The 26,850-nt window shown below is 46.4% G+C and overlaps 2 protein-coding genes across 3 annotated transcripts in view; both read right to left on the bottom strand.

The window, feature by feature from the left end:
- Nucleotides 1–26,850, bottom strand: part of LOC135597053 (DNA mismatch repair protein MLH3-like) — a 59,426-nt gene that overhangs the window by 11,032 nt on the left and 21,544 nt on the right. The window contains exons 7-22 of one of the 2 annotated variants that reach the window (XM_065089481.1): nucleotides 23,164–23,221; nucleotides 22,963–23,055; nucleotides 22,722–22,887; nucleotides 22,619–22,634; nucleotides 22,326–22,549; nucleotides 19,348–19,426; nucleotides 19,197–19,247; nucleotides 17,359–18,984; nucleotides 17,123–17,216; nucleotides 16,913–17,042; nucleotides 16,618–16,818; nucleotides 13,630–13,674; nucleotides 13,461–13,514; nucleotides 13,242–13,348; nucleotides 11,339–11,387; nucleotides 9,917–9,976 (exon numbers count right to left, since the gene is read on the bottom strand). In XM_065089481.1, coding sequence (XP_064945553.1) covers nucleotides 9,917–9,976; nucleotides 11,339–11,387; nucleotides 13,242–13,348; nucleotides 13,461–13,514; nucleotides 13,630–13,674; nucleotides 16,618–16,818; nucleotides 16,913–17,042; nucleotides 17,123–17,216; nucleotides 17,359–18,984; nucleotides 19,197–19,247; nucleotides 19,348–19,426; nucleotides 22,326–22,549; nucleotides 22,619–22,634; nucleotides 22,722–22,887; nucleotides 22,963–23,055; nucleotides 23,164–23,221 — 3,053 coding nt within the window. The remainder of the gene's footprint in view (nucleotides 1–9,916; nucleotides 9,977–11,338; nucleotides 11,388–13,241; nucleotides 13,349–13,460; nucleotides 13,515–13,629; nucleotides 13,675–16,617; nucleotides 16,819–16,912; nucleotides 17,043–17,122; nucleotides 17,217–17,358; nucleotides 18,985–19,196; nucleotides 19,248–19,347; nucleotides 19,427–22,325; nucleotides 22,550–22,618; nucleotides 22,635–22,721; nucleotides 22,888–22,962; nucleotides 23,056–23,163; nucleotides 23,222–26,850) is intronic. The other variant, XR_010481099.1, reaches the window with a different exon arrangement.
- On the bottom strand, nucleotides 759–6,495 carry LOC135597052 (uncharacterized). The gene has a single exon (XM_065089479.1). It carries the CDS (start codon nucleotides 6,493–6,495, stop codon nucleotides 4,114–4,116), a length of 2,382 nt encoding a protein of 793 aa, XP_064945551.1. The 3' UTR covers nucleotides 759–4,113.

Raw genomic sequence — 26,850 nt, forward strand, 5'->3', positions numbered from 1 at the left:
TCCGAGGCATGGCTGCTGCCTTTAGGTGAATTGGCCATGCGGGTCCACAGGGCATGTCGTCGGCGGGTCGATCGGGCAGCGTCGAGCTCGGGAATCACGGGGTCGACAAGGGCCGAGGAACACGATGCGGGTGAGCTACCGTGCGGGCGTGGTCTCGGGGGGCATGCAGCCGAGGGTCGAGAAGCACGACGCAATCGGGTTACCGCGCAGGTGTGGTCTCGGGGGGCGTACAGCCGAGGGCCGAGGAGCACGACGCAGGCGGGTTACCGCGCAGGTGTGGTCTCGGGGGGCGTACAACCGAGGGCCGAGGAGCACGACGCAAGCGGGTTACCGCGCTGGTGCGGTCTCGGGGGGCGTGCAGCCGAGGGCCGAGGAGCACGACGCAGGTGGGTTACCGCGCTGGTGCGGTCTCGGGGGGCGTGCAGCCGAGGGCCGAGGAGCACGACGCAGGCGGGTTACCACGCTGGTGCGGTCTCGGGGGGCGTGCAGCCGAGGGCCGAGGAGCACGACGCAGGCGGGTTACCGCGCAGGTGTGGTCTCGGGGGGCGTACAGCCGAGGGCCGAGGAGCACGACGCAGGCGGGTTACCGCGCAGGTGTGGTCTCGGGGGGCGCACAGCCGAGGGCCGAGGAGCACGACGCAGGCGGGTTACCGCGCAGGTGTGGTCTCGGGGGGCGTGCAGCCGAGGGCCGAGGAGCACGACGCAGGCGGGCTACCGCGCTGGTGTGGTCTCGGGGGGCGTGCAGCCGAGGGCCGAGGAGCACGACGCAGGTGGGTTACCGCGCTGGTGCGGTCTCGGGGGGCGTGCAGCCGAGGGCCGAGGAGCACGACGCAGGTGGGTTACCGCGCTGGTGCGGTCTCGGGGGGCGTGCAGCCGAGGGCCGAGGAGCACGACGCAGGCGGGTTACCACGCTGGTGCGGTCTCGGGGCGCGTTTGATTTTTCTCTGAGGGGGAGTTAATTGCCTCCGCCGCACGTCTTAGGGTGCCGGGCTCGAGGCGTCCGTTGCTGTTTTTGACGGGGCCGCCATGTCAGGCCTTCATTAAGGCGGAGCGCTTTTGGGTATTTTCCGATGCGGCGCGACGGTTACGTGCGAGTGTGAGTGGGCTGCCGCCCACTTCTTGGGAGGCGAAGGGGCGCTGGATCCGGCGGGATGTTCCCTTCAATTAGCGGGCGCCTGTCTTCCCCACCGTCTCTCATCGCTGAGTTTTTTTCCTTCCGGTCTTGCCGTCCTTCTTCCGGTCATCCTCTTCGCCTCCAGCGTCGCTCAACTTTCCCGTAGCACCCTCCCAGTAAAGGTCAGTCAGGATGGTTTCCTCTCCCTCCTCCTCTTCTGTCCATTCCTCCGGGGTTAGGGGGGGAAGCCCTCTTCCGCCCCTCGTTGAGTCTTCCGACGGGGAGGTCGCACGGGCCCTTGAGGCCTTGATGTGGCCACATGATCAGGACTCCTCTGTGAGTGAGTCGTTGCAGGTCGGACTCCGGGAGCGCTATGGCATCCCGGGGGACTACGTTCTTGGTGCGCCTGAGCCGGGACAACGGGCGTATGACCCCGTCCCGAAGGGCTTCGCCTTAACCCTGGATGCCCTGGAGGCGGGTCTGCGTCTCCCTCTGCACCCCCTTATTGTGTCCTGTTTGTCTTTCTGGCGGATTTCGCCATCCCAGGTGGCGCCGAACTCCTAGCGTTACCTGGTGGTGTTCTTGGGGGAATGCCACTATGCCAATATCGTCCCCTCCCTCCATCTTTTCCTCTCCTGTTATCGCCTTACCAAGGGTTCGGGGGGTTATTTTTTGTCCGCCCGAAAGGGCTTCCGAGTTGGGGGGGCCCCTTCTAACAATAAAGGGTGGAAGGGGAGGTTCTTTTACGTCAGCCGTGAGCAAGACTGGGGTTTCGGAGTCCGTTGGTCTGCGAGGGTGATCGACAACACCACCCCATGTTTGGGCGAAGCAGAGCGCCTCGACCTGGGGCGGCTCAGGGAGATTCTCCCCAGGTCCCAGGCCCTCCGGAACATGACCGAGGGGTGGCTGGTCGAGGCGGGCCTCAGCCCGATGCCTCCGGGTACGTCAGTTGTTGTTTGGTTCGGGTATTCATGTGGTTCTTCCTTACTGCTGACGCTTTTTTGATCTTTTTGCAGAAATGGTGAAGCTCCGGTCACTCCTTGGAGACGACACGCCGCAGGCCCCACCTCCTGTACTTCCGGTTGATCCGCCGGCTACTCTTCCAGCATCGTCGGCCGACTTGCAACTCGGCACTGAGGACGCGCCTCTGGAGGTCGAGTCCGGGCGCCCTCGGAAGAGGGCGAAGGCGGCGCCCTCAAAGGGGGCCGAGGAAGGCATCCGTCAGGGTGAGGCTGGTCCTAGCCGCCGTGCAGCTGGGAAGGATCCGCGGCCGACCTCCGTGCGCGATTTGTGTCGGCTACCGGCCGGGGACGGGGAGCCGTTCCTGACTCGCCTGGTGGGGGAGGCTCCGCCCGGGAGGCCCAGTGACCCCCTAGTCGCTCGCTGGGATGGTTTGTCCCGGGGGGACAGGGTGTGGGCTGGAGGGGACCCCACCACGACGTTCCTCCGAGGCGCGCTTCATCCTGATATGGCTCGGGATTTGTATGTGCTACCCTCGGAGGCGTTGCTCAACAAATCCGCCCAGTCTTTGATCTGGGTAAGCGCTTCACCTTTTGTTTTGGTTAGTCTTGCTTGCCTGGTGCCGTCCCCCTTTAACCCGCCCTTTCCAATCGCAGGTGCTTCATTATGCGACGGCCCTTATGGACAGGGTGCGTGACGGCGGCCGCGTCATCGGGGGCCTTATCAACCGCAACGCCGAGCTCCATCGCCAGGTTGAGGAGGTCCGGGCCGGAGCTGGTCCGGAGGCCGTGGCTGCTGCCGAGCAGCGGGCGGCGGATTTTGAGGCGGAGGTGATGCGCCTTTGGTCGGAGCTCGAGGCCTCCACAAGGGCGAACGAGGGGCTCCAAAAGGCGATGAGGGTGGAGCGGACCGAGCTCCGTTTGTTGAAGGCCGAGGCGAGCACCCTTGGTAAGGAGCTGGAGGAGGCAAAAGCTAAAGCCAGGGTGGCCTCGGAGGCGTTGGCGGAGGAGTCCCGACTTCGCCCCGCAAAAGACAAGGAGCTCCTCGAGGCATATAAGAGGTCGGAGGGGTTCGAGCTCGGGTTGACGCGGACGGGACGGGTATCCTTCGAGTATGGATACCGAATCGCCACTTCCCGCTTCTGCGCTCGCCACCCTGGTCTCGAGGTGGAGGAAAATCCCTTCGCTCGTCATCCCGAGGACCAAGGGGTGGATATGCCCGAGGAGGTCCCCTTCGATGACCGCCTGGAGGAGCCTTGAGCCTCCTGGTGGGGAAAAGGGGTCCTCGTGCTCTGTTTTTGTAAGTCGGGTCCTGTAAGTTGTCTTGCTTTCTTCAATAAAAGGAAAGATCCCTTTCGTTTTGTCTCCTTCTTCTTCTAAAAAGGTTCCTTCCTTTGAAAAAGTTCTTCTTTGCACGAAAAAAGCTTCTTGATTATTTGCAAGTCGAGCCTTGTAAGCGGGCCTGCTTTCTGTGCTGCAGGAAGCTTTTTGCTTTTCCCGACTACTGCCTTCTTCTCTTTCGGGCGAAACGCTTCCTCCGAGAAAGGTTTCTTCACTTCAGACGAAGAACTTCTTGAGGTTCCAGATGTTCCAGGTTCTCGGTAAGGGAGAGCCGTTCATTGTCGTGAGCCGGTATGTGCCCGGTCGGACCGTTTTGACGACCCGATAAGGTCCTTCCCATTTGGGGGCTAGCTTCCCCCTCACTCGGGCTGGGTCACTGACCTCGGCTTTTCGCAGGACTAGGTCGCCTAGCTTGATCGGTCGGGGGCGTACCTTCTTATTGTAGACCCTCGCAACGGCTCTCTGGTAAGAGAGGGCTTTTAGGTGCGCGTCGGCGCGTCGCTCTTCGAGCACGTCGAGGCTGGCACGGAGTCCCTCGTTCGAGACTTCCTCGTCGTAGCTCCTTGTCCGAAGGGTGGCGACAGCCATTTCGGGTGGTAAGACAGCCTCGGTCCCGAACGTCAGACTGTACGGGGACTCTCCGGTCGCGGCCTTGGGAGTGGTGCGCAGCGACCAGAGTACGCTGGGGAGCTCGTCCGCCTAGACCGATCGGGCTGCAGACACCCTTCTTTTGAGTCCGTCCAGGATGGATCGGTTGGTTATCTCCGCGAGCCCGTTTGTCTGAGGGTGGGCCACCGAGCTGAACCTTAGTTGGATGCCATGACCTGCACAGAACTCCCGGAATCTTCGGCCGGCGAATTGGGGTCCGTTGTCTGTGATGATGGCTTTGGGTAACCCGAACCGAGTCACGAGGTTTTTCCACACGAACTTCTCCACCTGATGTTCCGTGATTGTCGCTAGTGGCTCGGCCTCGACCCACTTTGTGAAGTAGTCCACTCCTACGATTATGTACTTCCGCTGTCCTGAAGCCGGCGGGAAGGGTCCGAGTAGGTCCAAGCCCCACTGCGCGAATGGCCACGCACAATCGATGGGGCTGAGCGGGACCGCAGGCTGTCGGGGTGCGCGGGCGTGTCGCTGGCATGAATCGCACCGCTGTACGTAAGCCTTCGCGTCCCGGCACATGGTTGGCCAGTAGTAGCCTTGGCGGAGTACTTTGTGTGCCAAGGTCCGTCCGCCAATGTGTTCGCCGCAAACCCCTTCGTGGGTTTCGGCCAAGACCGTCTGTGCTTCGTCAGGCTCCAAGCACCGCAGGAGGGGGTAGGCGAAGGACCGTCTGTAAAGCCGCCCACTCTCCTCGGTGTACCACGCATGTGTACGGCGCAGGCGCCGAGCCGCTACCTCGTCGAGGGGAAGGGTGCCATCCTTTTTGAAGCGTAGCAGCTCCTGTACCCATGTGATCGGCGCACTGCCTGGGGCGGCGACCGCCACTTCAATGGCGCGAGCAGGGAGCTCCTCAACCTCCGGCCACGCTTCGGAGGTCGGCTTTGACGCGACCTTAGCTAGCGCGTCGGCTCGCGCGTTCTCCTCCCTCAGAACGTTAGACAACGTAAAGTAAGGGAACTTGGCGGTTAGGTCCTTTACCCGTGCCAGGTATTTTGCCATGGTTGCGTCCCGAGCTTCGTATCCTCCGCTGAGCTGTTCGGCCACGAGCTGCGAGTCGGTGAGGACGTGTATTGCGGCCACCTGCATCTCAAGGGCCAGCCTCAGTCCAGCTAGGAGTGCCTCGTACTCTGCCTCGTTGTTGGTGGCCTTAAACCCGAAGTGGAGGGAACGTTCAAACGAGCGTCCGTCGAGGGCGAGGAGAACCAGTCCCGCGCCGGCACCCCTTGAATTGGCCGAGCCGTCCACATGCAGGGTCCAAGCTTCGGGGGTTTGCTCGAGGTCCCTGTCCTCCATCTGAGTTAACTCCGCGATGAAGTCGGCCACCGCCTGAGCCTTGATGGCGGTCCTGGGCACGTATCTTATGTCATGTTCGCCCAGCTCCACCGCCCATTTGAGGAGCCGTCCTGCAACATCAAATTTTGTTAAGACCTGCCGAAGGGGTTGGTCGGTGATGACCTCCACCGTGTGCGCCTGGAAGTAGGGGCGCAACTTTCGAGCCGAGAGCACCAAGGCGAGCGCGAGTTTTTCGATCGGCGGGTAACGCTCCTCGGGTCCACCCAGGACATGGCTGACGTAGTAGATCGGGAGTTGTTGGTCAGAGCTTTCCTTGATCAGGACAGAGCTGACCGCGTGTGGGGAGGCCGCCAAGTAGAGACCCAGCTTCTCGCCGGGAGAAACAGAGGCGAGCCGGGGGAGGTTCGCCAGGCGCTGCTTTACTTGTTTGAAGGCTTCTTCGCACTCCGTTGTCCACCGGAATTTTTTCGGGTCCTTGAGCGCCCTGAAGAAGGGGAGGCAGTGATCCCCCAACCGGGCAAGGAAACGGGATATGGCAACAATCCTTCCGTTCAGTCGCTGCAGGTCTTTGATCGTCCGGGGTGACTGCATGTTGATGATCGCTTGGACTTTCTCCAGGTTGGCGTCAATTCCCCTTTCATGTATAATGAACCCGAGGAATTTCCCGGAGGTGACACCGAAGGCGCATTTTGTGGGGTTGAGCCGCATGCCGAACTTGCGTAGCGTGCTGAACGCCTCGGCCAGGTCGGCAATATGTGCTTCGGTCTTTTGGCTTTTCACGATCATGTCGTCTACGTATACTTCCATGTTCCTTCCGATCTGATGGGCGAACATTTTGTTCACCGTCCTCTGGTACGTGGCCCCGGCGTTTTTCAACCCGAACGACATGACCTTATAGAAGTACACCCCCTGGTCGGTGAGGAAGGCCGTGTGTTCGCTGTCCTCGGGCGCCATCCTGATCTGGTTGTACCCTGAATAGGCATCCATGAAAGAGAGGCGCGCGTGTCCAGCCGTTGCATCGACCAACTGGTCGATTCTCGGGAGGGGGTAGCAATCTTTCGGGCATGCATTGTTGAGACTGGTGTAGTCAACGCACATCCTCCAGCTTCCATTGTGTTTTTTCATAAGGACTACATTGGACAGCCATTAAGGATACTTGGCTTCCTCTATGAAGCTTGCTGCTAAGAGACGGGTCACCTCTTCTCGTATAGCCTGCTGCCGATCAGGGGCCTGCCGTCTGGGTCTTTGCTTCACCGGGCGAGCGTCAGGTGGGATGTTAAGGTGGTGTTGTGCCACCCTTGGGTCGACGCCCGTCATATCAGACGGGGACCAGGCGAAGATGTCAGCGTTTTCCCGTAGGAGTCCGACGAGCCGTTCTTGTTCCTGTTCGGGTAGCTCCGAACCCACCTTGACCGTTCGGTCAGGTCGGGCTTCTTGTAATGGTACATCAATGGTGGGCCCCTTCGGCTCGGGATGAGGGGCCGGTCTTTTTGTCTCCCGTGGGTCCTCCAGCGGTGGCTCGACCCTGGTTCTCTTGTGTAGTGAAACGGCGGTTAGGTAGCACCGCCTGGACTCTCGGGGGCTTCCGCTGACTTCTCCGACCCCAGCGTGAGTCGGGAACTTAATGGTTTGATAGTAGGTCGAGACAACGGCTCTGATTTTATTGAGGGTCGGCCGTCCCAGTATGGCATTGTAGGCCGTAGGAAGGTCGACCACCAAAAAGGTGGTCATCACCGTTTTTGACCTTGGCGGGACGCCCAGGGTTAAAGGCAAAGTGATGGCTCCCAAAGGTGATATTGAATCTCCCGTGAACCCGGTGAGCGCTGAGCCGATTGGGCGTAAGCTTTCCTTGGCTAAGCCGAGCTTCTGGAAGGCGTCAAAGTAAAGTATATCGGCCGAGCTTCCCGTGTCGACCATGATCCTTCTCACCTGCGCGTTGGCTATCCTGGCCGATATTACCAGGGCGTCGTCGTGGTCAGGTCGCTCGGCAGCTCCGGTCGGGAAGGTAATCTCGGGCTCGGGCTCGTGTCCCGAGGCTTCGTCGGGAGCGGCCCGGGCATACGCCTTTCTGCCCGACGCGGAGCCCCCCCCCTGCTGCGGGACCCCCGGCTATCACGTCGATGTGTCGTTCGACGGGGCCTTCCGGGTGAGGTGACGGCTCCTTGACCGGTGGAAGGTAGTGGCTGAGATGCCCTCGGCGGATGAGCTCCTCGATCTACCTTTTTAGCTCACGGCACTGCTCAGTGTCGTGCCCATGCTGCCGATGGAAACGGCAGTATTTCGAGCGGTCCGCGAGCTCTCGCGGGCTCCTCATCGGGTGGGGCTCCTTGAGTAATCCCTTCCCCTTCTCATGGAGAAGTATTTCCGTCTGCGAAGAACTCAAGACGGGGAGAGGAGACCTCGGGTCGGATCTATCCAACCTGCGACGGGAGGCGGAGGGCTGCTGCTGTCGGGGCGGCTCCGTCTTGACTTTTTTGTGTTCTTCCCGCTTCCCGGCCATCCATGTCTCCGCCGCGATGAACTGGCCAGCACGCTGAATCATTTCGGGAACCGCGGCAGGGGGTCGCTCCACGAGAGACCAGAAGAACCGGGAAGGCCGCAGGCCTGTCATGAATGCCTGCATCAGTAGAGAGGGGTGAGCGTCCGATAGTCCGCGAATTTGAGTCGTAAAGCGGTTCACAAAATGGGAGAGGGGCTCGTCCTCCCTCTGGTTGAGCCCGAGGAGTAATGCCACGGATGGTTTCGGTCGAGCGTAAGCCAGGAAACTGAGCTCGAAGTCTCTGGCGAGTTGGTCAAAGGAGGCGATGGTCCCGGCCTTCAGACCGTTGTACCACGCGCGGGCCGGACCCCGTAGGGTTGTCGGGAACGCCCTGCACATCAAAGCGTCGGAGGTCCCGTATAGCGCCATTTGGGCGCGAAAGGTGGCCACGTGGTCCGCTGGGTCAGCGGCGCCGTCATATGCGTCCAACGAGGGCAGGCGGAAGTGTGACGGGATCGCCTGATCTTGGATCTCAGGGGTGAACGGGGATCCTTGCTGTCTGTCCACTCCGTGGTCTCCCTTGGACTTACGGACCTCTTGTTGTACTTCGTCAAGTCTTTGACTGACGAGGCGCAGCTGGGCTCGTAGGCCATTTGTAGAATCGGCGGACGGAGCCTCGCGCTCGGGGCGGCTCGCCGTATCTTCCGCCTCCCGGCTCCCGGGCCGAGCCGTCGGGTTCTGGGGTGAGCCAGGGAGCCCGGAGAGGGGCATGTGAGCTCGGACGAGGGTTTCCTGTTGCTGTGAAGGGTGAGCCACGCGCGGAGGGGTTCGTTGTGAGATAATCGGGATGATGGTCTGCACCATGCTCGTCAGGGCTCGGACTTGGTGAGTGAGGTCGTGAAAGGCCTCTGGAGATACTGGCGACGGGTCGGTGGGGGCGCCGTCGGGAGGTGACAAACCTGGGTCATTGAACAATCGCCAGTAACGTTCTGACGCCGCTGCGGGGCGTTCGTCGCGGGCTTCATTGTGCAGGGGGTGTTCCCCCGGGGTGGGGAGCCCAACGGCTGGGGGCTCACCAAAGTGGATTTGCTGATCGTTTGACATTCGGAGGCCCTCCTTCTAGCGCCAATCTGTTACCGCAAGTAACTTTTTTAGCCGTGACCTGGGGGTCGACGCGGCTGGTTCTGGGGTCCGAACGAATAGGATCAGGAGAGACTGCAAGACTCGGGATCTCGGGGCGGCCGATCAAGGGGAATAAGGCTGGGATGCTCCGCGTCGCCGGGTTGGGTCGGCTTCAACCGAGTACCTGCACTAAGGTCGGGTCGGTGATTCGGCCCGACCCCTCCAACGGTCAAGTTAGTGGTGTAGAGGGGAGTTTTTGGGGGAAATCGCGTGCTTGTCTGCTTACCTTGCCCGCTTGAAGCCCGAGGGTACTTATAGGTGAGTTCAATGTTACCTGACACGCCATCTTGCCGGGGCAGGGCCGTGCACCTGACCCCGTCCGTTATCGAAGTGGGCGTTGCGTGGACGGTCGAGTCGAGTCGCCGCAGGGTATGGCGAGCCTTGGTCGACGCCTTCCCCTGCCTCGTCCGGGCGTGCGTGGTCTGGGTATGGCTAGCGAGGGTGCGCGTCACGCTGACATTAATGTTCGTCTGTTGGGGCAGTGTGCCGTCCGGTCGAGGCTAACAGCGGGCGGTGTTATGTCAAATCCGGTATGTTGCGCCCTATTTGTTTTTACCCCTATCACCAGGTATACATAAGTTGAAGCAATTGACAACTTCTTCCCTAAAGATAAATATATATGCAATAGTCAAACTAAATTTCTATTCAAATGAATGATAAAAATATGTTTTGCTATAATTTGCTAGGTCTTGCTATAAGTTTACAAAACAATAACCAGTAAATTTCTTCAATCCCTACAAGGATAGAACCATTTTTGCCTCTAATACAATCTACTTTAAGTTTTACTAGCACTATATGCCAAGAAGTCATATAAAATATTAAATAACAACTTTACTTCTTGAATGAGAACGTGAATAATTATAAACAACAAAATATTAGTAGTACCTGCTGAATAAATTCAAGTAGATCTTTGTCATTTAAATTGATACCTAAAATACAAGGTACCTGCATGACAATTTTGAGAATACGGAATACTATTTTAGGAAAGTATAAACAAAACTAAAGAAGCTGACATTCTGCAATAGAATAGAAGAAGCAATATATGGTTTGCAAAATAATAATTCCACAATAGAGACTGTAAATTAATCAATGCCAAGTATAGTGCAATCCCATAACTAAATTGACATTGGAAAGCTCAATAAAAACAACCACATTTATGACAAACATGATTAATAGAAAAAAATATCTAGAGAAACTAATTAGTTGGTTGTTGTCTACATTGAATGTGCCTATATGTGTAGAATCCTATCAGTGAAAATGAACAACTATCTCAACTTTAAGTTCTGACTTCTTAGCTAATTGAGAACTACTCTTCTTAACATTTAATATATACATATATATATATATATATATATATATATATATATATACCGATTCTTCTCATCGGTTTCTTCTCCCCGCATGGGGAGAAGAAACGAGGCGACGTCGCCTCGACAACGTCGCCTTTATTATTATTATTATTATTATTATTATTATTATTATTATTATTATTAATATTATTATTCTTCTTCTTCTTCTTCTTCTTCTTCTTCTTCTTCTTCGATGTACCGATCGGTACGCTCGTACCATACCGTACCGAGCTGAGATCTAAACTCCGGTATAGTACGAAATTATAATCCTTGTATATATGTGTGTGTGTGTGTATATATATATATATATATATATATAGAGAGAGAGAGAGAGAGAGAGAGAGAGAGAGAGAGAGAGAGAGAACCCTATATCATAACAAAGATCAGAGAATCACTTAATCTAAGCAAGTCAGCTCCCTAAACCAAAAAAAATAGACAGACATAATATTCCTTCCAAAGACTCACCTTAACAAAATTTTTCCAAAAACTAAAGAACTTTCTTTCAGTCTATCATATTTCATTCATTACATATATGGAATAACTCATGGGACACCACACATTTGAAGATACAAGAGCAAACATGTTAGTCATGAAGTAAATGAGCTTTATGTTTAAAGTAAAACAACACCTTAATAGTCTCAAAATCTGATCCATGATAAAAGATAAATAAGCCATACACCAGAAGCTGGAACCTGTTGCTCATGTTGATTGGCTTGTATTAAAGCTCACCAAGATATATTGCATTAAGTTAGCATGAATTACTGATCTAAAAGTAAATTTCTTATTTATTTTATGTGTCATTACACATAAAACTTTGACTGCAAAGATACAGGCAGCAGAAAGGATTTAGACAATTCTACGGAAAATTTATAACAGTACTCAATTACATGTAGGTTATTTTCAGATAGAAATTTGGATGCATTCACAGACATGCATAAGACAGAGGAAGGCTACTCACAGCAACAAGAATAACACCAGACGAATGCCTTCTAAGAAGGTTCAAGTTCCTGAAAGAACAATACATAAAAAAAAAATCAACTAACCATAATGAAGTATTGCAACAAACTCACACAATTCAACCTGTTTGGAAATTGAAGGAAATATCCTAGGAGGTAGAACTATGTACATTTACTGAATGATCCCTAAACTATAGAGCCAAATTCACCTAGAATCCTAAGCTTCAATATGTGTCGTTGTCATCCTCAACCTATCTAAGTTGTCAAAATCAAGCCTTGTTGTCATTGTTCATCAAGAATATTTGATGATCAGATATCAGGTTGGGGTGAATTCTTACATGGCCAAAAATCCATCACATAAAACCTGTAATGATAAATCATTCAGTCCAAATTGATTGTACCTATAAGACAGCATTTCTGTCATCATGTTTATATAATGGCTGCATGATTGGACATTTTGACCAATTAGTATCACACAAACCAGACAGAAAAAGAGAGGATGAGTTGAAGGAGACAGCAATGCATGAGGAAATGGTAGTGACAGTGTGGAGGAAGAGGAGGGGAAAGAGAGCTTGATAGAAATAGAGAAACAAAGAGAAGAAAAGAAAAGAAAGGCAACAGATAATTGTCAAAAGTTTAAACAAAAAAAACCAGCATTGACATTGATGGTGGTAGGTTTACCACTCAGTTCAGCTTGATACCAAGTTGCTTACCACCTGATGAGCCCAATACTGAGCTTACCATGTAGTGAGTTTGGTTTCAACCAGTAAATCATGTTCTATGCTTCATCTGGACAGGTGCGTGCTAGTCCAATGGCCTGTCAGATCAATGGCATGGACAGCAGCATATGCCTCTCAACATTGTCTATACCAGTGTCTGCCGTACCGAAGCGTACCGCCCGTACTGGGCGGTACATACCGGTCCGACAGGTACTCAGTACGCGGACCACCCGGTACCGCTACAGTGCTACAGTGCTACACTGTAGCACTGCTACAGTATAAAAATAATATAAAATTATCGGTACACCAGGGTGTACCGCTCGATATGCCCTGGTGTACCGCCCGGTACACCGGTACCGTACCGTACCGAACCCGGGTTGAAACTCCGGTACGATACGGTATGGCGGACCTTAGTCTATACTAAGCTCTTAAAGAAAAGGGTAAGCCAGCATGTAACAGACTTATACCGATCTGGTCGGGGCTGACATGGATCTAGTACCCAAAATGTCAAACTTTGCAATAAATATTGGTCCATATTCTGAGGAACTTTTTCTAAAAATTGTTTTTCTTTTATTTGCTCATTTTACAATGAACCCATAATTGCAAACATCTTGTTTGATATTGTTTTTTGTTTAGCATTATAAAAAATGTTGTTCTAACCTACATCTCTTATCATATGTTCCTGCAATTTTCTTTGAACTTTTGGACATTATGATGTTTAAATAACTTGATTTTTGATGATCAGATACATTTTTGATGAATAAGTTACTGATATGCACCGAAAATTATTTTTATAGCAGTAACTACATACTTTAACTAAATGTCAAAGCTTGTCACACAAACATATTTCAAAAAATCTTGTAACATCAATATTTAACAATATAGACATATCTATGCCATGTAATATGTGTATCCTACATTTGTGACAATGCTTCGTAGGCGAAAACATTATCAAGATTTCATGAGAACAAGCAAAAGAGATTTGAGAATGAACTAATCCTATGAAGTTTATAAAAGTTAAATGATCATATAAAATAAGAGCGTTTGAATTTTAGCTTATTCAGGAATGTAAATTTTTATTCTCCGTCAAGCAAAGATCCATCCCTTCAGGTTCCAGAATAAAACATTTTCTATTTTCATTTTATGCACTAACACAAGGAAATAACTGTAGATAATGGATTCCTACTTGTTAAATAAATTTTGGGATGCACTATGAATGTTGAAGATCCAGCCCCAATTCTGTATCTTCTCCGAATACTTTTGTAACAGCTGAAATCCCATTTCAGGAAGAACCTGTCATTAACAGACAAAGAAAGTAATTGGTTTACCAGAGAATTTAATAAGAGAGAGCCTCACAAAATAAAGCAAAAGGAGTATCAACAAGACTAAAAAAATGCTGACTTACCAACTCCTGCTCTGATTCCAGATAAGTAACTCTTCTGCCTTCACCAGACACAACCTGTGATTGTGATTCATCCATCAATACAAGATCACGAATCATAGCATGTACCTTCTTTTTGACCTTTTTCTTTAAATATTTAGAGCTTTATCCTAATATGGTATTTAATATGTACCTGCCGGCGCAGTTCTTCCACACGAATTCGTTCATCTGCTGCATGCTGAAAAACATGGTATAATAATTAGGTAAATGCATGCAAAATTAACCAACATATGACTTCACACCAAATAAAGAGCCTCTGGACATTTAAATTCATTGACATGAATCTGGCACATAAGACTCGGTAATCACTACATAGAAAATCAGGTTCAACAGCTCCTAAATCACATTAGATGCTTGCCCCATGCATTTTGGCAGCTCCTATATTATATTAGATGCTTCATTCAAGTTGCATTATATTTCATATGTGATGATTAAATCAACAAATTTTCCGACAGACCACCTGTAATCCATCCTGCACAAGCCTATAAATTCCAAATTGGATAACAGTTCTCTGATGTCAGCAAGCTGCTGATACAAACCATCTGAATCAGTGGAGTTCAAACACACACATGCATAAAGTCTGTGATAGGCCAGTTTGTGGTAGTTCAGAAAGTAATATATTGCTTTGATATATATGAGACTAGGTATGTTTAAGGCATTTGGATGACGTAGATTAAGGCATGATCTATCCAACTTACTGGGGTAGTAGGGGCATTGGGATAAGTCATGGTAGTCTTATATCAGAGTACATGTAGGAAATGCAAATATGTAGATCAATAGGTCTGCTAAAAATGGACCATCTGAGTGCTTTACAAGTGGCATATTACAGCATGAAGCCATTGCCATAGTGTTGTGTATCTCATGCCAACTACTAGGATTTTATAGCTTATTAACAAGTCAGCATCGAGCCTAAGTGAGGAAGATTATAACACCCAGATTACTGCCTCCAAGGATTCAAGTGCTAATTAAACTCAGGATGTTAGTTGATTATCAAAACAATGCATTCCTTGTCCTGCTGGCATATCACAGACATAGCTTTGCAAGCCAAACTGTATGGTTTTCCTTTATTAACCTGAACAAAAGAACCAACTGAAGAATGGAACAAACAAAGGTTGCAATGCCACCTGGTACAGTATGGTGCAGACGGTATTTACCGGTCCGACAACTTACCGGTATGTAGACCAAGGTGAACTGGGTGGTACACCTGGTACAAGGCCCATAACATCCGGTACAGTGCTTGTACCACTCAGTATAACTAATATAGGGCATATCATCTGGTACAAGGCTTATACCACCTGATACAGATGGTATATGTCCTGTAACGGGCAGTTCTTTTTGTTGTTTTTTTGGTATTTTTACAGTCTTGTTTTGAAACTCAGTACATACCAGTGTATCGACACTTGGGATACGATACCAGTCCGAACCTTATCTGGTACAGTAATACACAAATTGCGAACCTTGGAACAAAGTAGAAGAACTTTGACTGTTCCCAAGTTCACATACAAAAGGTACATGTGGCAACAAAAGATTCGCAAAAACTACATAACAACACAAAAAAGTCCCTGAGCACCTCATTGGTGCTGATGAAACAACAGGCTAACATCATTGGTGCTGACGAAACAAAGAGAGAGAATACAAATGGCAAACTTTTACAGAAACTCAAGCAATTTTCTAGTCATCTGTTCACATCTTCCGATCTCTGAGCACCTGTCTACCAAGACAACCATCGCCTCCTTTCTCTTTTTCCTCTCTCATGTTGTGCAAACCCTAGATGAAGCCCTGTGTGATTTTTCTCACCCTCAAAGAATACCGATAGATCAAAAATAAAGGACTGAATCAGTCCTTTAATAAAGGATAAGTTCAGTCCTTCATCCTAAATGACCAGTATGGTCCTGAAGCAAGCCACTCCTGTTAGAGACGGGCCTGAGACAAATCCACAATGATTGGCCCACTATGAGCCTGCACCTATTACGGACCTAAATAGGGGCTAGGCAGGGCACCATTCATCTTTCATCCCACTCCTCTAATAAAACAAGATGTTTCAAGCGAGAATTAGGATTTCACACAAAACATAAATTAGATTAACTAAAAGACTAGATGGATCAAGCACTTAAGAATTTTCGATCATGTGGCTTAATGTCCATTGTATCCAACTATCCAAGTTGTTCTATAAAATTGAATTGTTATAATATCAGAGGGGACCTAAACCCACGAATATATGGATTAGTCGATCCGATAGCAAGAGATACCTATGAATGATGAAAGAGATATGTCGTGACATGAACGACAAATACTGATCCCTTATTTTTCAAGCAAGTTCAGGTGTTTGTCACATTTAGTTCAACATTTGCCCAACCCATGTACTCCTGCTGATCTATGAGAATCTTTATAATAGCATATTGTAGAATGTAGACAAGCACAAAAATACAAGAAAAACGAAAAAAATCAAACAGCTTTATGCTGCTGAATGGCTCAACAAAGAAGATTGATGCAAATATGCTTTCAAATAAAATCAAAACAAAATATTAAAACATTAAAACAGTGGACCTTGGTTTAAACTTTAAACTGGGCCTATGACATATCAGAGTATCAGATAACCCATCCCACTAGTACCTGACATACTACTCAATATGCAGTCATATCTTAGACCAGCAAAAGCATCCATGTTATGTCTATTGTTGCAGGTTAGAGTAAGTTCACATGAAAAGCTTTAGCATTCAACAGCAACACAATCAAAATGCATACAACAATTAAGCCAGCAAGAGAATGAGCATAGAGGAAGTGACTAGTGAGAAAAAAAGATGATAAAAGCACATCAACAAGTGATGTTCAGACTTCAGAAAAAACATACAGCAATTGGATGCTTTAAGCCTTTAACAAAGATGCTTTTTTAAAAGCAACACTTTTGTGTTTTGAATTAGAATAAAATTTTAAATTACAGATCAATAGCATCATGTAATTAGGAATATTCACAACCTTAAATCTGCCAACAATGGTACGTCAGTAGACTAACATTTTAAATAATCAAGACAACTATCATCATGGAAATTGTTAACAGAATGTGCACAAGAAAATAACAAGTTCTTTCACCATAGATTAAGAGAAGGTGTGAAATGAATACCTGATCAATGATCATCAGTCTTCCATTTGCCATCACTGGAATAAATTTCTTGTCCACCTGATAGAGAACCCTGGCATTGTGAAGGCAGTCCTTATTGATTAATTCAGGCACTAATGAGTCACCAGAGATATGTAAAAGCCCAGAAGATATATCGAGTATATCATTGGTCTGTTCCACAAGCTTGTGTAAAATGTCTTCATCCTATGAAAATAAGTAAAAGAAAGGTCATTCCTCACAGATATGCAGTGTAATCATTCCTCACAAACTGAGAATTGACATAGTAGAGATTCTCAACTTTAGTCTGCGGAATACCAAAGCGCCACTTGGCAAGTCCAGAAGCTGAATATTCTGGAACATCATCAATTGCATCAGCTTGGCCATAGTGTCTTTTGTCAAAGGTACTTGGTTTTTCATTACTCGGTTCTCTAGTTAAAAGAACAAAATTGTTTAAAATCAATAACAACCACTAAGTGCCAAACAATGAAACGGGCAACAAGGAAGCTACATCATATATGGCTGGAAATCCTCAGAAGGGACAGGCTGCGAACATGGCTGAGATGCATTAGGTTGTAGCATGTTATCCAATAAGCACACAGCCTCTGCAAGACATAGAAAAAGGATATTAGAGATGACTGAACAAGAACAGAATCTCTATAATACATGAATGCAAGCAGTATCAAAAGACCAAATTATAGACAGGAGTCACAACTCACAGGAAAATATGTAAAACAGCCAACAGACCTGATAAGTCTTTGGAGACTGCAGAACTAGAATTCTTTGCAGCTACAGAAGTCAGACAACCACACAACACAGAGAATTTGGACTTTCCTTTGTAAAATGGAGGAGCTGACTGACTTCTTGACCTTTCCTTGTAGATTAAAGGCAATTGTTGACTTTGAAATTCCTTCTCATTCCATAGGCTTCCAACCACCACATTATCCTTTTCTATAGTGAGCAATTTGGGGTTGAAAATTTTCTCAGTAACACTGATATCCAAAACGTCAGAAGGAAACAAGCTTATTTGATCATTAATCTTACTAGATGCGCAAACATTTTCAAAGGCCACCTCATCTGAAGGGTCACTAATGTCCGTATTACTTATGGGATGTAAAGAGCAATTATCATCCAAGTTGTTCGCTGGATATATCATGCTGGGAAGTTCCCAAGTGGACCAGTGTTGAGTAGGGCTAAGATATTCATCCTTAACTTTTGTTGTTCCAAGAGGCCAAGTTCCATCACCTTCTACAGACATCAATTTTTCTTCTGAGATACTCCTATTTGCAGGATCAAAAATAGTTCTAAGAGATCTAGCGTGCCATGCACATGGGTAAGGAGATCCACATCTGGAGCTAGCTTCCCAATCTTGTAGGCAACTATCAAGCCTTTTGTCTTTACTTGAACAACCTTGATCAAGAGAACAAGGATCAACCAAATCAATTGATGATACATCTAAATGCTTAGTTGTCCGGCATTTTCTAATTACACCAATTGAATGCATCGAGGCATCAAATGATTCTTGAGTATATGTATCCCTAGTGTCTAAATTCTCAGTACTGTAATCAGCATCCATGAGATCAATATTATCATGAAGAAAAACGTCGCTTCCTGACTGACCAATCCTAACATCATAACCACTGCATCTTGAGTAGTATGCTGAGTCACAGTTATCATTTTTTATTAGAGAACAGCTGCTAGCACCTGATTTGCTGAGCTTTTTCAGGAAAGGTGATGAAAATTCAACTTCGTGGTCATTTATCATGACACCATGAAAATCAAGGGCATTGGTAGTCTTAACTGCTTCCCTACTCAAATTTCCGACTCTTTCCGGACACTTGTTTTTCCATTTTGAGCCTAAAATATTGTGCTTTTTGCCAAATTGACGTACAGGATCCAGAATAACATGATTTTGCGGCAGAAAATAATCACCAGCATTCTCATAATGATCAATGTCTAAACAACTCATGTGATCAGGACTGGACTCAAGCAAATGCCCTGCATCATTTGCAGAACAACGGAGAGAATTATATTCCCCAAAATAATAATCATCAGCATTATCATAATGATCAATGTCTAAACAACTCATGTTATCAGGACTGGACCCAAGCAAATGCACTGTATCATTTGCAGAACAACGGAGAAAATTATATTCCCCAAAATAATCAGTGTCAGTTTGGCATGGTTCAAGATTCATAAAAAATCCATGCAAATCTCTCTTTGATCTTCCTTGATCTTGAGCAGCATCAGTATCCTCTGATGTCAAATCTAGCGGAGTGGTCATCGGTATATGAAGAGAGTTCCGGTGTAAATGATTATTGCTGCTTCTCTTTGTAATATTAGAGCTCTTTACAAGATCTCTTGTGGAAGTTTCTGTGAGAAGTAATTCATAAAGAACCTAGTTAAAAAAATATACTCCAACATCAGCTATATAAATTTCTACATTTCATCCACAAGAGAGTTTTGTACAAGAATATAAGGTGAGAAAGAAAAGCAAGACAGTAAAAAAATAAAGGTTTACTGTTGAAATCACATCATCAAGATCCTTCAAAGGACAAAAACTTATTATGATGTAACACCAATACCTTCCTTCTGTGCTTCACTTTTCCTAAGTGCACCAATTTTCTGGGAACTTCCTACAGATAAACACAACATAATACAGCTTTAGGCTGAAAAAGAAGTAACAAGCATACTATCTTCTTCAACCTTATGAACTATTATGACTGAGAGTTTGACCTTGCAACGATGGTGCCAGATGTTGCTGCCAAGATTGCCTGACAGCTCGTTCAAAGAAAGTTAAGACAGTATCCCAGTCCTAAAAAGAAAGAGCAAGGCCTAAATGTGTGCTCCATAAATAAGGCACAAAGTACATGATACGGTAGTCTAAAACGAGCAAAATATTGAAAAGAAGTCCTAGATAAACAGAATTAGCAATGTCTACAATTGAGCAGCTCATACAAAGTTCAATATTTCTTTAGCCCAAAAAAATGGTCATAAGAGAGTTGAGGGATTTCTGTTCCACGATAAAACCTTTCTAAAGGATGAACTGACATTCTCAGGTTATCCAAGAAGAAGAATTTGACTTTTATTATTTTTCCCGATGTGATGATAAAGAAAAGATAATAAAAATTTGTTTTCCTATTTGAAGTTTTTTTTATTATACTACATTCTCAAAGACAACCTGAAATATCACCTTGCACCATTAGTGGATAACTTCAACATGGAAAAAGTGAAGACATACAATTACAGGCATTCTTCCCCATGAATCTCAAATGAAAAAAGAAATTAAGTGCTTTAGTGCAATATTCTGTCTTGGTTGATAAAACAAAATAAACCTTCTTATAGTCACAGACAGTACTTAAAAAAGTACAAAACATTGCAAGTTGTTTGCTCCATATATGTTCAAACCTTTCTGCCAGATGTGCCAAGGTTGCAGGGTGAGACACCTTGTCCAATTGAACTATTCAACATTAAAACAAGATTTTAGCAGCTCTATAGCCTAAAAATTTTTATACTGGCCAGTACAACCAACCTACGCATTTCAGGCAATCCAGTCCGGTCTAATAAAAAATTTTAAAAATATTGAAATGTATACCGGTCTAGCCATGAACTGCCGACATTTTGGCCAGTCCAGTCCGGTCTAATTAAGAAAAAAGAAAAGATTCCATGGACCCTCGCTGTCGTCGGTCGCTGCAAAATCTCCCCTCTTCTTGCCGTCATCCACTGCTGGCACCACCTAAGTCCCTCTTCTCACTGCCTCTCACTACCTTCTACCGCTGCCTACCTCCCCTCTTCTCACTGCATCCAACTTACCTCACTTCCCTCTCACAACCTCAAATATGCTTCTTCCTCTTCTCCTCCTCTTCCTCTTCCTCTTCTTCCTTCCTCTTCCTCCACCATCTCCTCTTCTTCCTTTCTCTTCCTCCACCATCTCCTCCTCTTCCTTCCTCTTCCTCTTCCTCCACTGCCTCCTCTTCTTCCTTCCTCCTCTACCTCCACCACACCCTCAACTTCCTCTTCCTCTTCCTCTTCCTTCTTCCTTCCTCCTCCTCTTCCTCCATTGACATATGTTCCTTCCTCTTCTCCTTCTTTCTCTTTGAGCATTCAGTACATACCAGTATATGAGTGTTGATACACTGGTACCGGTCAGTATGTATCAGACTAATCAGGGATCGGTACAGTACTCCTATGTGACATTGCAGTCTTTAAACCATACAACATGAAATCTTCTTAAAACCTCAGCCTTCAGATATGAACTTAAAGACTGAAAATTCAGCACTCTTCTTAAAGCTTTAGTGGCAAAGCAGAGGGCACATGAATGAGCAAGTGTGCTCAGTGGCAGAACGACCAACAAATTTGAACTGAAGAATGCAGAGAAGATGGGGTATATTTGGAGAAGCGTTCTTTTAATTTCTAGACTGGAGGATACTAGAGGAAAGTTTCTCTAACGAGATAAGTTTCTAGAGGGAAAGTCCCTAATTTTTTATGAATACTTCCAAGGCATCAGACAACAGATGATGAGGGGAAGACCTTAAGATGCAAGAACTCTTAACTGCACCATTATTCACCAAAGAACATGTGATGCAATGGTAAAAGCTCAACCAACTCAAAAGGTTGCATCCGACCAGCATTAAAGTCATTAAAAGGACCTCACGTGGAATATCGCATCGGAGATGCACTACGTGAGCCAAGTGAAGGGGCAAACGAAACGAAGGCCAAAACAAAGGCCAGCTCAACAAGCTCAAAGAGGGCTCAAATCGAGAAAGTGATGACAGATCATCACATGGATCTCACATGGAACAATGCATAGGGATGCATGGCAAGGTCAAGACGAAGAAAATACCAAAGGAAATGCCAAAGACAGGCACGAGTCAACAAAGATGAAGGCACATATTGAACTAATGCATATGCACATCAAACTCAACGGAGAATTGACCCATGCAACAGTTGAATGCCAAGGCCACCATTATCTCGACACAAATCAAGAGAAGCAACTTGGATTGGACTCAGTAAAGAGCCTGAGCCACATGGAGTTGACTTGAACCGAAACTTAGCACAAGAGCACCAACTTCATGGTGCATTCCTTGGATGGAGATCAAGGGAACACTAGCATAAGCAAGAGAGGAATAACACCTTAGTTCCCTCATTCAAATGAGTGATGATTCATGATTTGACGCGAATGGTAACATGATTGAAAATAACCTCGAGGGACAGGCACGCACCTAAACTGGACAATGCCATTATACAGGAACCAAGGTGAGCAAGCCTGACTCAAATTGCAGGGGCAAAGTTGGAGACATTGTGGGGCAAGAGTCAGCAAAGGTTAATTCCAATAAGGGTTGGTCCATATATGATTCAACCTCGGACTGAAAAATTCCAATCACTATGAATCCATACCAAAGGTATTTTAAACCTCGATACAAAAGACAATGATGCCTACTTTATGCCAACCATAAGATGATAATTCTGCTAATGGTTTTAGTATATTATAGTTGCTTGGATAAAATTTGATACATGAAGAGTTGATCATGTAACAAACAGCTAGAGTAAAGCCAAAGATCCATTAGATACAATGTAAATTTTGATCATAGAATCTAGAGATGGACAAGGATCTAAGAAATTTTTAAAAATACTACACGATAAATTTGAACATTTATATGCTCAAACCACAAGAAAATAAAGCATAAGTGCATAACTATACAAAGAGCTAACACCTTGAATTCAATAATTGTCTTAGAAGGTTCGAAATGCAGGTCATAAAGAGAAGTAGGGCAGTGTAGGTTAAGTATAAATGCTGGATTAGCTTGAATTTTGTGTCTCTTTCCACCTTGGATCTCAGGGTCAACTGCATGGAGAGCCAAAGAACACAGAACACTTGATGCCAGATTATTGAGCAAATTATGAATTGGACCCTTGCTGATAAACCTCAAGTTAACATCTGAAGGGAATTAAGGCGACGACACCAAGGCATGAAGAGATTAACAGAACCAAAGTTAAAAAAGGATACAGAGATATTGGAGAGCCTGCATAACAGATAATTGTTTTGTTAGGCACACATACAAATAAGTTGCATGTTTACAGTTTTGTGTTTTCTTGCACTAAATATGCACCTTTGTAGGGCAAACATCACCCGGTCCAGAAATGTATCCAGAAAGCATCAGCATGTCATCAGAGAAAACTATTTCGTGAAGAGAATCAGAAACCTCATTACTAAACATATTAGAAACAAAAGGCAAAGGAGATGAAGACGGTGTTGTGCAGATCAGCTCCTCCTCGCTGCTTTCAAAGGTAGAATGTTGTCAATTACTAGTTAGAAGAGTCTAAATGATGTAAAGAGCTCAAAGAACTCACCTATCAATATCAACAAGTTTGAATGAAACTTGTGAGTGAACTAAAGCAGCTCGCAAAACAACTTTCTTCACACAATAAAGCACTTTTTTGGAGCTTTATAAACAAATCAAAAAAAAAATTTATGTTAGTGTAAACACCATGAACTTGCAAAATGAGAAGCACTTAATTTAAGCAACAAAGAGTGTAAATAAAGGGAAAAACCTAGACTGCATGTATCTCCTCCTGACAGGTTGATTGTAAAATAAATCTCGAACAATAACTGCAAGATATGAACCTTAATTCCATGAAATCATTGTCCGGATAACAAATATATATAAGTACTCTGTTTCATGCTAAGTCATAATGCACCATGAGGCATATAACTCATATATGAAAAATTAATTCATATAAACAGTAAAGCAGCTTATACAAATTAATTACTTATATCTGCTTGATTAAAAAGGAAATATAAAGAAAGCAACTAAGGAGCTACCCCTAGCCTTTCGGGACCAAACAAGGGTGGTTATAAGTTCAGGTCAGTTCTCAACCCTTTCCAACCTGAAACTGTACTGCACAATATGAACTTTAGAACTTCAATGAATTCTTCTGCTCTAGAACTGATCTCCAAAGTGTTAGGATCAAGAGCACTAAGAGGGGGGGGGGGGGTTAATTAGTGCAGCGGAAAACTTTCGACGATTTAAAACGACATTCGTATGATAAAAACGATTTCGGTAAGAAAGCCGATTCGGAAATCACTTTAACTTGTGATCAAGCGAGATGTAGTTAAAGTAAAGATATAGAGGCAGTTTGCAGTTAAGATAGAGAACAGAATGTAATTGCAAACCGAAATACGATGTTCGTACGATAAAAGTGATTTCGGTATGAAAGCCGATTCGGAAGTTGTTTTAACTTAGATTAGGTGAAGTGCAGTTAAAGTAAAGCTATGGAGGCAGTTTGCAGTTAAGATAGAGAACAGAAAGTGATTTAGAGTGGTTCGGTCAATCTTGACCTACATCCACTTTTGGCTTCCTCCTCCGATGAGGTCACCGACGTCCACTAGAGGCCTTCCTTCAATAGGCGAAAGTCAACCACCCTTTTACAGTTTCACTCCTTTTGACGGGCTTAGGAGACGACCCTTACAGAATTTTTCTCTCCTCTCTTGAAAGATCAAAACTTGGAAGAAAAGAGGGAGGAGAACTTCTAGCCTTTACAACACTTTTGAACTCTAAAATTCACAAAGTAAATGTCTTTTCCCAGATTTCCGGGGTCCTGGCGGTCCTACCTCCTGACTAGGGCGGTATAACCGCCTGACAGAGCTCGGAGACCGAGCTCTAGCGGTGCCACCGCCTGACTGGGGCGGTTGCACCGCCCAGTCTCGCTCGGAGACTGAGCCCAGGCAGTTGCACCGTTCAGCTTTCCTAGGAGACCATCTCCTGGGCGGTGCCACCGCCAACCCTAGCAGTGCCACCGCCTAACAGGAATTCTGGTCCGAATGGGTTGATCCATTCAGCCCAATTTGGGTCTATCAAGGGCCCAATTGCCCCCAAATTAAGTTAATGGGATCACCTCTCATTCCTAACTTAATCTATATGCTAACTATGATATTTCTTGAGACATTTACTGCAACTTGCTCCGGTGCGTCAATCGCTTCTTCCGGCGAACTTCCGGCGAACATCCAACGAACCTTCGGCGAAGCTCCGGCGGACTTCCAGCAAACTCCTGGACTTGCGACGATCCATTTGGTAAGTTCCGATGAGCTTCTTTGGCAAGCTCCTAGACTTCTCGGATTTGTTCCCGCAGAACCTCTGACGACCATCCGGACTTCCATCGAACTCTCGAACCCCCAACGTGATCATGGTCTTGACTCCGGCGCAACTCCTGTTGCATGTCTTACTTCCATCGTAGTTAATCCTGCACACTTATCTCAACATATGGATTAGATAACAAATGACAATTGACTTCATCATCAAAATCCGAGATTCAACACAAAGATTATCCAAGAAAGTAAAGTATTTTACAAGTTAGTTTAATCTAATTAATAAAATAACTTATTGCATCTACAGGGTTATATATAATTTTAAACACGGTAGATATGACAATCAACCTTAACTATCTAATTTGTTAAACTGACATTATCAAAGATTTCTTGATGGTCTCTTGTGAACATTTTTCACATGTTCAGTCATAGCCAAACTAAGGAACATGAATATGAAGTTGCTATATATTAGCTTAATGTCACATTAATAGAAAGGTTTTTAATCTCGTACCATACCGGTGTATCGAGCTTTGTTCGATATAGTATGGTACAACGTACCAAGTGGTACACCAAGGCATACCGAATGGTACGCCTAAAAAAAACATAAAACCCTTCAAAAATATCTAAAAATAGAAATTGATCCCATGACCCAAAACCGACATCATTACCAAAAGAAACCCCAACCCTATCTTTAACCTCTTACTATTCATCTAGGTAAAAATGAGTGACGACGAATAGCCAACCTTAGTCATCGGAACGGGGTGGTTTACAAAGGCAGCACCGGGTCGAGTTCCATCATCCGATGGTGTCGTTACGACGAGGATTGCAACGAGACCAGAAGCAGAGGAGTCGAGGTCAGAGGAAGGCAGCTTCTTCTTCTGCAAGGGCTTTTTCAAGCGGCCACAGTTCTTGACGACGAGGTTAACAAGGGAGGTCGGGAAGCCGATCTGGACGACGAGCGAGCCACCTTGCTTGGGAGGCTAGAGTTCAGCAAGGAGCCGGGACACTCCACCGCCCCTGCTGCCGCCACCGCTCGCCCGGAACTTCTTCCACAGGTTCGGCATCGAGCCAATCGACGATCATGGAGGGGGCAAAGAATCGGCGATCTAATCCGCAATAAAGGATCACATGCTTTATTGAACTCGTTACCGCCCGATATCAACCAATACAGGTCGATAACAGTCGAAATTTCGACCATTACCGCCTGATACAACCCTGTATCACCCGATACGAGGCCAAAAGGCTGATACCGCCCGATAGCGAGCGGTTCGCGTGCCGATCTACTAGCGGACTGGTATATACCGCTCGCACAGAGAGGTATGGCATGGTTTTGCAAACCTTTATAGAACCAAATGCAAGATAGGAAGAAGTGAACTTGTAACACTTGAACTGATCACTTACTAGACAATGAGTTTTGAGCTGAAATAGACAATTTTGACACCAATATTAATGCATTCAACTTAAGGTCTCTATTTAATTTATAAGACTTGAATGTATATTTTCCACAAGTTCTCCATCTTCCTAGGTTATTCCCTCCCCTCTGTAGCAGATCTTAGTTGAAACTGACAGCCACTTGAAGGTGCCATTCTCTGGAGATCTTTTCAGAACCACTTTAAGTGATGTTCCTTTCATCTAATTTTCAGGTGGTGTCATATCCAACTCAGAACCTCAAATGAAACAATCTCTTCCTTTATTGAACACTTAACAAGTTAACATAATCACAAGGCTTAGAATAGTTAAACTGACACCAGAAAATTGCAACTTTTGGACAAAGTAGAATCCGGAAGTTGCTCTTACCAATAACTATAGATAAAGAAATTGTGAAAACTGAAAACAATCAGAACTTTGGTTGCACTGAATTAAATTTGTGGATTGTGCACCATTCATGCACCAAGTTCATTTTTCCATCACTTCACAATGCACAAATGAGCATGAAACCTTGTGATTCTTTATATGTATGTACTTAAAGACTGGGTCTAGAAAAAATTCACTGGGTTGGCTGAATTGGATCATTACTTCCAACTGATTGATGGGGCCTTGGTGCACCCAAGTTTAACATATCCAAATGTCCTATCATTTTGAACATAGCATCTAACAATGCAGAACAAGCCACACACGAGGAAATCACCTTCACTAACTGATCATCACTAGAA

Source organism: Musa acuminata, chromosome BXJ1-11 (genome assembly GCF_036884655.1).
Source record: "Musa acuminata AAA Group cultivar baxijiao chromosome BXJ1-11, Cavendish_Baxijiao_AAA, whole genome shotgun sequence".
NCBI classification, from domain to species: Eukaryota; Viridiplantae; Streptophyta; class Magnoliopsida; order Zingiberales; family Musaceae; genus Musa; species Musa acuminata.